Raw genomic sequence first — 14,585 nt, forward strand, 5'->3', positions numbered from 1 at the left:
AGCCCCTGAGACTGAGTTTGTTTCCTCTGAGTGTTGGACCACAGATCTTTTGTGTGTAAGATGAATGGGTTGAAAACTACCGCATGGATCCTCTACACTACTTTTAAAAAAATATTATCATTAAATATGCACATACAGTCATGAATGCTCCACTGACTTTGAGGTAATGTACGATCAAAATATGACAGGGAAATGATGTAAAAATCAAGCACACATTGGTTAAAAGTTCAACATTATTTATTCCTTTTTATTCTTGGGCTACATTAGGTCATATATGTATTATAAAACGCATCCTCCAGTTTGGAGGAAGGAAGACGTGCTGAAGTGTTTACTGCTATATTCCCAAAAAATGAGAGGAAACATTGAAAACTACATCCAAAAAACAGGTTTTGTGAACAAACTTTGAGCTACATTTGTTTATATTAAAAGCATTTAAGCGACACTTGTTTTACTGCATATGACGGTAAAATATATACACATTCTTCATACTATAGCTTCATAATTTAACACTTAACATTCATTGTTTAAGACTGCATTTCAAGTGGCAAAGACACAAACTGGCAGCTTCAGAAAAAGTGATCAAAACTAACAAAAACTTTGTTTTTAATTTTCCCCTTTTTCAGCATAACGTGGAAGTAAGAAGTCAGACTGAAAATCTGCTGGTTTCAGTCCCTGGACCTGCAAACAGGTAAAATCAACCACGCAGCAGCTGTTCAAAGCAATGTGTGCAAGTACAAATATGAATGTGATGTTTTGCTCTGACGTTTTTAGCCTCGAAACACACAAAAGACTTCAAAGTACAATTACTGAGGAAAGGATCCCCAACATGAAAATGTAAAAGTTGTAAAAATCTCATATTATTAACTTGAGTTTATCTGTGTGTGTGTGTCATTTAGAAAATAGCTGGGTAAAACATTTAATTTAAAAGTATCCTGACAAATGTATCCTGACAAAATGAAGAAACACTTTCAACTTCAAGCCAACCTGTGTGACATAAAATAAGGAATTATAACTATGTTTGCTCACAGTGAACATCAAGACTACTTCTTGATGTTTTGTTTACCATTTACTGCATTGCTGCTTTAGTGTTGCTTGGTGTTACTTTAGGTGTTTTGTTCAGCAGAGTTTGTTTTGTTCATAAAACCTGACTTACTCATCCTTAACTTGCACAGTTTGTTACATATATGTGGCTTAAATCCAACATTGTGCTTTGGAAAAAGAAAGCAAAGCACTGTCAGACCACCTGTAGATGTGAGCAGTCTTGTGGACAAACTGTAAATGTTGTACGTTGACTTTGTTCACTCCAGCAGCTGGCAGTTGTTCCTGGAGTGTAGCAGCAGTGTGAAAGCAGTAATAAAGATAGGGGTCTCCTTAGAGGCCTCAAATGGGGTAGGCAGTAGAATGGAGGAAGAAGGGGGTGAGGGTGGTCTCAGGAAAAGTTCAATAACACAATCTCAAATGGGGGAGGGGAAACAAGACAGAGTGCTGGAGAGGCGCTTCAGTTAATTTAAGTACTTGATCACACACCCTTGCCTGTCCTCTCACTGTTCCTACAAATATTTGAAGTGTGGCTGTTGCAACAATGAAAAGGCCCCTGAAATAGAGAGCAGAGCAAATAGAGACTGGATGGATCCAATGTTTGTCCAAGGTCTTAATAAGGCCACACTTCAAGTACCATTGAAAGCAAACCAAATAAACAGGAGCTGTTTGAGGGCAAACAAAGTGGCCGTGCGCTTCAACAAAATACGGTCTGGTTAATTTCCTCTCACTGCTACATGAAAATGTTTTTGATATTTTTGACAAAAGCTTTCTTTTAACTTAAACTGGTGGGGAATTTTAACTCGGAAAACTAAAAGGAGCATGTACAGTATACAAATCGAAAGGAAATACTTCCTGAGTGAGATGTGCATGGAGAATTACTAAGGTTGTGGAAATTTTACACAAACCATTACAGTGCTGTCTGTCACCATGAAACTAGCACGAGAAGTTTGAGGGGCCCAGGGACGAAAAAAATAACCTTTCTCATCCTGCAGACCTGAATTCAAGTCCTCTGCCAGCAAAGCATCGCCTGCTCAAGTGTCTTTGAGAAAGTTACCAAGTCCTTATTAAATTAAATACGGGATAATTTTGCTTTTGTACAGTACATTTTATTCATAAAACTGTAAAAATACCCATCCCCTCAGTATAATATCCGTGCTGTAAGAAGAAACAAGGGCAACACGCCTCTGGATAAGCTCTGAGAAGCAGAGGAGTTTTCACTAAAATCCACCTTTTTGTCATTTTTAGGGTAATTGTTTTTGTTTGGATCTTCATAACCTTTAGTCGGGTCTGAAACAACGCTGTGGTCTCCTATGGAGCAAAGTTTGCTCATGTTCTCCTTGACCACTTCACACAAAGGCCTCTCCACTCCATCGCAAATGCAGCGGTTCAGAAGCATGCCGTTTGGGATGAACAGCATCTGCTGAATGGTGGCTTTACACCTGGAGGAGCACTTCCGGCCATTGAACAGCTGCCCGCAGTATGACATGTAGGCTGCCAGGGAGGTGTGGCAGTTGCTGTCTTCCTCGCAGCGCTGCCGGGCCTCCATGCACCCTATACCTCCGGCGTCCTTCGGGTGTCTTCGGGGCAGGCACGGCTCTATGGCCCGCTTGGCGTTGAGGCAGTCCAGATCTTGAGCGCAGTCGCAGGTCTCCAGATCTGGCCCACTGCGGGTGTGATTCAGCCTTATCAGCGCGCTGATGCAGTGGCTGGGGCATTGCTTTCTAGTTCCTTTGATGTTACCTTCACATGCTGTCATGTATTGATTGTATGCAAGTTCGCACTCGGGTTCGTCGTGGCACCGGAGAAGCGCCTGCCAGCATATTAGCTGTGCATCCAAGGCCACCAGCACCCACGGGAGAAGTGCCAGGGCGCTGCACCAACATTTCATGCTTGGATGGAGTTGTAGTTCGGTGACGTGCACTTTCTCCACCAGCACATTAGGATCAGAGCGACTCAGGCACAGAAACTTTCACACTGAAGTTCATACAAGTTTTCTTTTCATCCGAGAGTTTTCGCAACAGACAACCTGTTAACACCGCAGCTCTTTCAAAAATTCTCCACTCACTTTTGCACCTTGGATGAGTTTGGCTCCTCCCGGTGAGATTTGCAACAGTAGAAGTCAAGATCGGACTCAGGGGATTCACCACGCGTAGTTGCAAGAAACGGAAAAGTCAATTCGGGAAGCATGTCCGTTCAAAGACGAGAAATCCAAACTCCAAAGTGCAGTCTGTCTCCGCATCACCGGTGCAAATCTGAGGTGGCCACTGAAACGCGCCATTGGGCTATCTAAAGTTTACAACTCTAACTACAATTAATGTACACAACTCAGATATTACACTAGAACTCTCCTGCCATTGCTAGTTTCGATTCTTCCCAGCGCTACTACTTTTAACATCCATCCACGCATTCATTCCAAACTTGTTGTTTTTTTTTGTTTTTTTTAGTTGAGAGCTATTTCTCTCAGTCCCATTTTGTCCCGCTATGTGCGTCTTTGTCCTTCTTCTGGCTGTTACGCTTCACGGTCCGCCGAGCATTTCCCCACAACACCCCTCCTCCACGAAAAAAAAGAAAGAAAAAGTCGCGCCTTTCCCCCTCCTTCTCTCATTTACAATCCTGGCCACCGATTGGTCGTCACTGAGGAGTCAGCCGTGGGACCCATTTCCAGGCCCACAGCAGCACAGCTCTGAGCACAAATCCTCTCAGTATATGACGAGATAGGCTGGATGAAACTGTTTATAATTTTCCTTGTATGAAACCCAGGATCTGTGTGGTCCTCCTGTAGCAAAACATAAGTGAAAGGGGGAGGCAGGCAGGGGGAGCTTGCAAAATGCATTCCTTTGCAAGAAGCTCACATCTGCAACTTCACTGCTCCAAATTTCAGCGAAGAAAAACAAATCTGTTTCTCCGGAGCAAGGAGAAACCTCAGTGATGGCTTCCTCGCCGATGAGGATTTTCACTTAAAGGTTCTCGCTAATTGTCTCCCTCCCTCGTCTCCCCATTCTGCAGAGTTTTTTAAGCCTCGATTGATAGAGGAGAAAGGGAGAGAATAGTATTTTCTGGCCCGTTTCACCCTAATTGTGTCAGATTGGCCATGCGGTGGCCCAGTGTCTTTCCAGCCTGAAGATTGTTCACGCACTGCAGCCTATCAATAGAGAGGGGTTCAGCATCAATATATTTTACAGCTATTCCCTTTCACACCACACTTGAAAACTACCAATAGCCCAGGCGTTCCTGCCATTGAAATGGAAACGAGCTTTTCCAGCTTCAGGTCTGCCCTCACAGAGGGGCTGTGCCAGTTTTGCACAAACCACACAGAGCAGATGGGTGCCCAACCTGAAATCTGCAAGAATGCAAAAGAACTGATAGCATTCTGGTAATTATTGTAGCTCTGTGTCTTTAACAGGGACAGAGTCAGCACTGGAGCTGCAAGTAACACTTTAAATAGTAAATTTGGGGCTTTTTAAACTTTAGTTTAACTTACTTTAATTTATTTTAGTGTTAAATTAAAGTTTGGATGAAATTTATAAAGCTGTAACTGGCAATTATTACTTAAAACGAGTCTAAGTAAGTGCTAAAATATAATTTTGTTTTGTTGGGTTTATACACTAAAACCAGTTGATCACGTTTTGGACAAGAGCAGACATTTTAGAGAAAACATGCAGATCAACACACAAAAAGACAGCTAGTGCATATATATGAGATCAGTCAATTAAAAAAACTTTATTTGCATATCACTTTTCATGCAAATCACTGCAGTTCACTGTGTCTCACAGATGATTAACAGAGTATAATAAGTGAAAGCCACTCAAAATAAACTAAAAAGATAAAACATCATGGAAATAACATAAAGAAAATATTCTTTAAAGTAAAAGTATGTCAGTTAAATTAAGAGCAATACAAATAATAAATAAAATAAAACACAATGTACGGGAACAAGCTGGCTCTAATCTGTGAAAAATGCTGTGATGAGAGCAGTTAAAATGAAAGCATTAAAAATCAAATAAACCTACAACTTAGACACAATGAGGTAATAAAAACAAAGTAACTTCTTGAAAAGAACACTCAGTCAAAAGCCAGATTGAAGGCATATGTTTGAAGTTCAAATATTTCAACACTTCCAACTGCAGCGCCAATCTGAGCTAATGAAACCTTACCTACACAACAACGACGACGACAACGACGATGGCGACAACAACAACAACTGGTAATCATTAACAAATATATAGCATAGAAAATTTTTAGGTGTAAATAGGAATAATCAAATGAGTTATGGGTTATTATCGATTATATAGTGCAATATAATTAAATTCTATTTTATAATTCTATTTTTATAATAATTGATAATTGGAGGTGAGCTTCCCTCCCTCCAAGACATCTACAGGAAGCGCTGCCTGAGGAAAGCGGGGAGGATCATCAAGGACTCCAGTCACCCCAGCCATAAACTGTTCAGACTGCTTCCATCAGGAAGGAGGTTCTGCAGCATCCGGTCCCGTACCAGCAGACTGAGAGACAGCTTCTTCCATCAGGCCATCAGACTGCTGAACACGTCATAGACACCTCAGCTTCACTACTGGAACTTCAACATTATGCACTCCACACTGTATATAAATGCCACTTGTTTTGCACATATTCAACTCTGTATATTTTATATATTTTATTATTATTATTATTATTATTATTATTATTATTTTTTATTATTATTATTATTTTTACTATTTAATTTGTAAAAATGTGTATACACACACACACACACACACACACACACACACACACACACACACGTAGGAAAATATTTAGTATACACATCCAGAAATGCATACACTATTATATATTGTACATATATTTATTAGTTTCAGGTTGGCCATTCTTGTATTTTGCTCGTTTGTGTTGTTGTGTTTGCACATCTCTGTTGCTTGTGGGGCTCGCACACAAGAATTTCACTCGCATGTGCTGTGCCAGTGTGCCTGCACATGTGATGTGACAATAAAAGTGATTTGATTTGATTTGATTTGATTTGATTTAATCTAATGATATGAATGGTAATGCCTTTTAACAGTATTCATGATTAGTAAACATGATCAACTACACTAGTTTTAGTATATAAATTTATACTAAGGCGCTTTCTAAAATGAAGGAAGTGAACAAAAATAATAGTATATATGTAATAATAATAATAATAATAATAATAATACCTCACCAAAAACGACCATCCATCCTTACATCCACCTTTTTAGATCTTCTTAACTGCTTTTTCAGTTCAGGGTCAAGAGTCAAGGGTCACAGGTGAACTTGAGTCTATCTCATCTGTAATAGGATGACATACAGGGTACACACTGGATACATCACCAGTCTGAAATGTAATTTTTGCTAAAATCCTCAGAGCACCCATTTATTGACCTGCAGTGACCCTTCCTTGTAAGAGGACAAAGTAAACGCAAACCATGCCATTAAAAAGCCCCCCACAGGATATCAGAGCCACCAGATTCCATGACTGTAGCAGTTCTCAGGTGCACACCATCCACTCACTCACTCTTTGGAATATGCAGTATGCCCATTTGACTCTACATTTTCCCCCATCTTTGCCATCCTTTGTCTTGTGGATTTTGCACCTTTGAACTCTCTGATGTGTGTATGCCCTCAACCACAATATAGAGTTCCCTCCATGAATCTGTCAACGGATTATTCTTGATGACAGTCTGATTACAGTGACATTTCTCAATCACTTGAAGAGTGACTCCATAATATGGTAGTTTACACATTTGCTAACAAGGAAAAGCTCCCTAGTTCAATCGTGGTAGGACCTGACCCCAAATCCCATCGGGGCTGGGTCAGGAAGGGCATCCAAATCAAATAAGCAGAGTTACCTGTTATGGTAACCCCCTTCCAAATAGCTGTTAAAAGTAGCTTCTGAGTCCTCGGATACTTACTGTCTTTGCTACAGGGATGAATGGACAGTAGTCGCTGTTCCTGTTGAAACAGTGTCTGTTTGAGTAGTTTTTAAGATTGAAGCTCCTGCTTTAAGTGCTTGGACCCTATTTCAAAGTCATGACTGCATTCATAGCATTCACATAGAGAATCATCCCTGAGCTAAAAATTATTACTGTGTGTATGCATGCTGTGAACTGGTGCATATGTGAATGCATTCATTGTGTTTCTCCACTTATTTGTTCGGGTTTTTCCTTTAAACTTTCCTCTTTCATGTGTGGATTACTTGACTCATTCGGTCAGCACACTGCTGCCAGAGATAATGAGGATGTTTTTTAGATTCATTTGAAATATTACATTCTGTTCTTAACATCTTTTAATACTAGTTTTAACGCTAATACTAGTTAATACAGCCCGGCTTTGACTTGTCAGTCACAATCTATGGGGCTCACCCAGAAGCCTCCCTCATGAACAAATCTGTAATTGTGAGTGTGTTTTTATCGCCCCCTGGTGTTCAAGCTGCTGCACATTTAACAACATGCACAGTAGAAATGAATTCAATTAATAAATAGAATATAATAAAAAAATTTATTGCAGTTAAAACGCAGAAGTCACTGAAATACTTTCCAACAGAATGACAGAGATACAATGAAAGAAAACAAAAAGGTCAAAGGAGAAAAACTGCGTGTCATGGTAGCCATTTCCTGAAAAATCTGGACCACAGAATGACACCACAGAAATCATATATATGTGTATATTGTTATTATTATTGAGTTATTGAATTATTATTTCAAGTCACAAACACTCATACAAAGCAAAGAGTTTTGCTTTATGGCTTCATTTCCCCCCATGAATATCGTCTCATGATGAAACATGACATATTCTAGTAGCTCTGTTTATAAAAGGACTTATTGCAACTTTTCTTCTTCTTCGTATTATTGAAATATTCTGAATATATAGATATATATATATATATAATTGTGTATCTAACAGATGACAATAATCACTGTAGTGAAAAAATGTTGCCTCCGCTTTCATTCAGTAGTAGTGTGGCACCTACAGTGAGGAAATTAAAACTCATACAGTAAATTAACAAAATCTTTTTGGCCACAGTTTAAACTTAAAAGAAAAATATTAAGTAACACAAAGCGGGGAAAAAAAGTTTTTGGCCGTAGAACCATAAAAGGAATGAGATCGGGGACAGATGTGAGATCAAGCCAACATCACCTTCATCACCACTGCTACATAAACTGAACACTGGCAAAATGTAGCATATATGTAACATAACATCAACAGCATCCTCCCTAATGTCACCCCTACCTTCACACTTGGCTATTAATCAACAATACCACAGTAAGCCCACACTGACTGAGTGCTCTGTAACACTACGATGAGCACTCCCGGCTATAGGGTGAGGTTTTTTTTTTCTGTTTTACAAAGACACCACTTGACGCATCACACTGGCTAAACAACACGAAATCCACCAGCACGAAAGAGCACTACTGAGACGGAGGGGTCAATGAGATGGAGGACAGGTCAAAGGTCACCTGATGGTTGACAACACTGCAAGACCCGGTGAGTTGATGGAAACAGAATGACTCGCTGTTGACAGTATAGGCAAACAGATACCTGTACATCTAACAGAACATAAATACTTGAATGCGGACTCTGTATTTGGATTTATACACACACACACTGTCGTTACACATCTGGACATATTTGTGCCTTTTCCTTAATGTTGGTCAGAGTGTTATCAACACAGGCTTTGGCATACAACTTGTAAAGCATTTACATTTCTTCTAACTGAGCAGCTTTTATTCTTTTAACCTATAAATGCAGCATATGTGCAGAAATACTTCCAGTATAGTTGATATTGATGCTAGGTTAAATTTGGGAACACATGAATTACACGTAGCAAAACTATCTGGACTTTCAGCAAGACATCATCTGTGCTTGCTTGGTAATTATTAATGGTTTTTAATCGAACAGGAAAGAAGAAAAGAAAAAAATTGAAACTTCTTCCAAAAAATAAAAAAAAAATCAATAAGGCTCGTCTTTGTAAAAAGTAGCTTTTAGATTTCGGAGCTCAAAAGAAGACAACCTTGTACGGACATCCAAGGCACACTGAAGTACAGAAAAATCTAAATGATATGTCTATGAGAATATTTAAAACTGATGCAGCAACATTAGCAAGCTACTTTTGACCAAGATCAGCCCATTTCTACCATGTTGCGCATTTGTACATGAAAAATAAACAGAGCGAGCTTTTATTTTATTTTACCTACATCAACTCCCCCAAATTTAACATAACACAGCAATCAGTGTCAGCTTTGTTTATGTGTGCTTTCATTCCAATGAAGCAGCTGATCTCACTGATGCGCTTATTGAAAGTGCACGTGTTCATCACTGAAATCAGTTGCTGTGTGTTTGGAAGCAAGAAAATCCTGCACACACACACACATACACACCTGCGACCTCTGCTGCAGAATCACATTGTGTTATCACAGGTCACATGAGGTACAGAGAGCTGGGGAGGTTATAGGGAGTAAAGGATTTAATACACTGGAAAAACCTTTCTCAGAGGTGAAACTGCTCTAAGGGCAGAGCTATTTTAATTGGCTAAATCTCAGTGAGAGGAGCCACATTTTTGGCTAATTGGCAATTTATGTAAAAATATGCATGGCATTCATGACCTTTTAAGATATCGGGAAGTCAAAAGGCAAACAAATTAAGCCGTTTCACCTGGTTGTCATTGTGGCTAGAATTGTATTGTAGGTTTGTAAGATGTAGCCAAGATATCGTACTATAAGGCTTCTGTTTAACTTTGCACGACCAGAAAAAACTGTTAATATGTGGCTCTGCCAACTGACATTCCACTACAGCAATGAGAAAATGTCTACCCCCGGAGCAGCTCTGCCTCTGAAAATATTTGTACAAGAAAAACTCTAATCTCCTGGGCTTGGAGTTGGCCAGATCACATCAGACTGCAATTCTCCGTCTGCTTTTTGAGGTCTTCCAGTGTGGCCTGGGCTTTGTCTTTCAGCTGGTCGATGTCCACATTCTGGATGTTGGACAGCTGGCCCAGCACCGACTGCTTGTGTGCTTCCTCCTCGTTGTCCTCGGCGATCATCTTGGCAAGCTCTGTGGGCAGCACCACATCGTCCCCTGCCTGCTGGATTTGGGTCTCATCCATCTCATTCTGAGGTGGACACACATGGACAAAGATAATATATATCTGACGTATAGCCATGTCCACCAGGACCAACAAGAGAAAGGACAAGCTCTTCCATGGCTTGGAAAGCATAAGAATATGTGATCTTCTGTCAAATAATAAGAAGTAATAATGATGCTCAAGGTCACCTTACATCATGAAATTAATGAATCAGTAACACTTAAATATTCCAATAAGAAAGAACATTACTCAGCAATTGATTAAAAGTAGTATTAACATAGTACTATTATTCCTATTGCCTATTCACGATACAGATTTTAAAGGGGAGGATTATCTTTACTTTCTTTAGATTATTGGATATTTCAGTTAATTTACCTTTGGTAGTCTGTACTTTTCCCGAAAATGAGTTCTAACTGTGGCTCGCTCAGCTTTCTTCTGAGCGTAATGAGCTTCTCGTTCTTTTCTGCAAGAGAGGACGAAAAATATTTTGGGGGCACAATTGAAAAAGTGAAGCTTAGGTTCCAACCAGAGGTGACTATATAAATATATACATTTTTAATATGCGCTTTTATTTAAATGAGACATAGAAAATGCAAATGTTAACTCCAAGATCTTTACTTTTGCAGTGGGTATCGCACCAAATATTACAAACCAAATATGCCGTAAAATAAATCTGGTACTTCTCTAAAGTCAAGTGAAGTTGCATCTCAGCTGTAAAATAAACATAAGGCTTCTGCTGAATCTGGATCATGGAGGCCTTGGAGCCTAGCGTTACCCCGTGTCCTCCTAACGCTAACTACAGGGCATACAGCGAACAGAAGGTGGAGCAGCAGCAGTGCCGCCATGGGGAGAAAAGCAAGACATGTTTTGCTTATGCTTATAAACCCCAGATGCAGCATCCTGACAGTCCGGCTTTCCTCTGAGGGATTTCAGTTTTCTCGGGTTGTGGACTAATAGATCTGCACTCATTACCACTCACATGCTGTCAGTCTGTCCTGTACTTACTAACTTAAGCGGTACAGCATGGTCTGCCTGATGAGCCTCATTCATGTTAAATACCTTAAGTCTGTAAAGGAAAACCTGAAAAGAGTGAGTTACTCTGCAAAACAGGTAGTTAAACCAAATACATAGGAAGTACTGAGACATTTAAAAATACTTATCTTGGTGAAACTGAATGTTGGGCCATATCAAATGTCTTTTAGCTTACTTACATTTGTCTCTTAAAACTCTTAAAAACAGTCCATTATACAGTGTATGAGGCCTCCAGCAGAGGGCAGGCTGTAGGCTCCTGGCAATGCCTTTGCCATTCAGTGTCACTGGAATATTTATGGCTTTAGTGTAATTCGTAATTGTCCCCCATCATTTGCTAAATCAGCTGATATGCCTCTTACAAATTATGAGTCAACAGATATAATCCTTTACAATTTTGTGTGTACAGCCCAAGGTTGAGCATAGCATGATTACAGAAACAAAAAGCAATACAAACACAAACATTGTGGATGATTTTAATCAAAGCAAAGCTACAGTGAAAGAGGCTGCATTGCATGCCTAAAAGGATTAGATCAGCAGCATCATCTAAAAGCAGACGGACACTCCAAGACCAGCGGCATGGTTCAAAAAGTGTCTGTACCCAATGTGTCAGGGGAAGGTCGTTTTATGTGGCGTTGCAGCATTCATGGAGGCGTCCATGTGAGCCTGAGTTCACTTCATATCAACGTGAGTAGGCCAAACACCAAAGGGCCATGTGGTGCTCACTTGCAACCAATGACCGGGGCTTTGTGCCTTTCTTTCTCAAGGGCATCAGATGACCGGGGTCGTCTCTGTGGTCTTCGCGTTGAGGGTAATAAAATGTGTGTATGTGACACGTCAGCATCGCCAACCCACCCTCACAAACCATATTCTGCTTCATTCTGAGCAGAACGAGCTTCTCAGTGACCTATGCTCGTGTTCAGCACCTCTGACTAATAACTCGCCTCCGAAGAAGGTCACATTATGACGGAAGAGCATTAAGCATCTCGTCATGCCTCCTATGGAGCTCAGTGGGCTGAGCTAAGTGTTAATACTGCTAGAGTTAGGACTTCACCTCCCACTCATTTTGAAAATGTCTGCCCATGGTACAGTGAAACACTTTGGATAGACGTGTTAGATGATGAGGACGATACATTTGGATAATTTCCTTTTAACAACAGGACAGTATGTAGTGCTGTTTGGGTTCTGAACAAACTTGCAGACAGAAACCAATAAAATCAGGTTTATTTGTCTTGTTTTTCTGCAAAAACCAGATCTGAATCCCTATCCTGGATTATTTATAGTAGCTTATTATATGACGTGGAGTTATGCTCTGAGGATCACACTAATCAATAGTGAGTTGCTGTCTCCTGGGTGAACTCTGCCAAATGACCTTGTTGTTGCCTTATATTCTCACCTAGTGCTCTCTGAAATTAAACTACATGATAAATATAATAATAAAACAGCGTGTAAAGAATGAACTTTGGAAGGTGAGGTGAAGGTGATAAGGGAAAGATTGAAATGATATAAAGTGGAAAAAATCAAGTGAATTACAACAATTTAAGTCAAAGGCAATATTTGACATATTTTTGCAGGCATCCCCTGGCTTTAAATCACTGTCATTTTGAATAGTTACTTCTGTATGATTATAATGACGATGATGAGAGTCGGTTAAAAGCCGAAACTAATTTGTATTATTGTTGGTTATTTGCCCTCTAATAATCACCACTTTAATTACCACACAGTCCGCTCCATTATTCAGCCGCACGCACAGCATTAGGAACATTTTTTGCCACAGGCACGAATCCCTGTAGACATTTCCGTGGAAGAATGATTCCAGGAATCCCAAATTAAAGACGGCGCTACACATTTTTGCCGAAGCAAAGAGACGGAGAGCTCCCTGGGCGAGAGGAGCAGCTGCGCGTGGAGTGTTCATATTATTGCACTGGTGCGTAAAAAAAGCGCGCGGCGCACTGGGGGCTTTCTGCTATTTACACAGAAAAACACACTGTTTAAGCATGCCACGTTTCCACCCCCTCACCCCCGACACACAGGCTTTTTTCATCACAACTTTACAATCAGAAACTTCAATCATTGGCTTACTTTTCCTCCTCTAACTGTTGCTGATATTGTTCAAATTCCTCTTGAGTCATTCCCTGCGCGGCGGCGTCTGATTTCTCCCCTTCGGATTTCTCCTCCGTCAGTCCTCCTGTCAGGTTCTTCAGCTGTCCTCCCACCACGTGTTTTACCATGAAAGCCATAGTTGCGCTTTGGAGAGTCCTCGATTTGTTCGGTTAAGAAGTTGAAGTTGCGATGCGCTCTTGGGCAGAGCGATGATGGGCAGATATCAACCAAGTGCCGTTTAAACGAGTATGAGACTTGTAACTTTCAAAGGATGACTAAGAGCAGTCAAAGCGTAAAAAGTAGAAAATAATTCCGACGATGCGTCGAAGACCGAGAATTTCAGCACCACTGGCCCTGGACAGCTCCGTGCCGAGAAGGATGGAGAGGAGCTGCTCAGCTATGAGTCAACAACTTTGGCGCTGAACTCTACCAATCCTGTGACTCCGTCCGCAGCCACCACTCCCTCCACCCAATCCCAAGCACCGCCGGACTCGGTGTGCGCTTGCACAGCGCGCGTCGGCATCGTGGGCTGCGCGGGATCCCGTGATTCGCCGTCTGATTATAACTTGCAATGGATTCAGACAGATTTCCGGAGGGGGTGTGGGGGGACAAACAACACGTGACGAGCCACAGTATCTCCTGGCTGTTTTGGTGCCTTGGTCTCTGTCAGGGTCATCTGCGCGCTAGAGCCTACTACAGAGTTTGTCAGCAGACAAACAGAGTATTAATTGCAAATTAGTGGGATGGTTGTCTGTTAACCCACGGCATTAGCTTGGTTTGTTGGTCTAATTGCTTAGAAATGATGAGTCCTCTCTGTCTGCTGCACATGAATAGGCTCCATTTCCAACAAGATGAGTCTGTGTACGTTGCATGGGCAGATTCAGCACCCTTGTAAATATCCATTCTACTTGTGGACTAGAGTTGGTAAATTTGTCTCCATTGCATCACAGTAATACAGAACAGTACTGTACTGATCCAACGTCTTGCAAGTGAGGTTGTAATGTCAGTATTTTGTGCTTGTTTGGCTGTGTTAGTGTGTCTTTGATGGGGCAGGCGGGGTAAATAGTTTAACTTCCATGAGCAGATAATGCGTTTTAGTGAAAGGCTGGCTGCTTCTTGAGGTTACTGGAGATGACGTAGCACTCAACTAGAAAGCCTCATTTCTAAAAATATGACCTACATGTGTGTGAGGGATGCTTTAAATCTCTCTTCCTGTGAGATTCTTGACATCCAAAGTGTGAAAAGCAACTTTGATCACAAGTCAACAACTCCAGTGTCCTGATCCTCGCAGCAGTCTGACACCGAGCCTGGCCTA

At 40.9% G+C, this 14,585-nt stretch overlaps 2 protein-coding genes across 2 annotated transcripts; both read right to left on the minus strand.

Moving 5' to 3' along the window:
* Nucleotides 1-219: 219 nt before the first annotated feature.
* Nucleotides 220-3,721, minus strand: LOC113024056 (growth arrest-specific protein 1). The gene has a single exon (XM_026170706.1). It carries the CDS (start codon nt 2,927-2,929, stop codon nt 2,180-2,182), a length of 750 nt encoding a protein of 249 aa, XP_026026491.1. The 5' UTR covers nt 2,930-3,721; the 3' UTR covers nt 220-2,179.
* Nucleotides 3,722-7,540: 3,819 nt separating this feature from the next.
* cplx3b (complexin 3b) lies at nt 7,541-13,780 on the minus strand. The gene is made up of 3 exons (XM_026174332.1): nt 13,250-13,780; nt 10,514-10,601; nt 7,541-10,165 (listed from the first exon to the last, which is right to left on the minus strand). The coding sequence occupies exons 1-3, from the start codon at nt 13,405-13,407 to the stop codon at nt 9,941-9,943; spliced, it is 471 nt and encodes a 156-aa protein (XP_026030117.1). The 5' UTR covers nt 13,408-13,780; the 3' UTR covers nt 7,541-9,940.
* Between the last annotated feature and the right edge of the window lie 805 nt (nt 13,781-14,585).

Source organism: Astatotilapia calliptera, chromosome 1 (assembly GCF_900246225.1).
Source record: "Astatotilapia calliptera chromosome 1, fAstCal1.2, whole genome shotgun sequence".
Taxonomy (NCBI): domain Eukaryota; kingdom Metazoa; phylum Chordata; class Actinopteri; order Cichliformes; family Cichlidae; genus Astatotilapia; species Astatotilapia calliptera.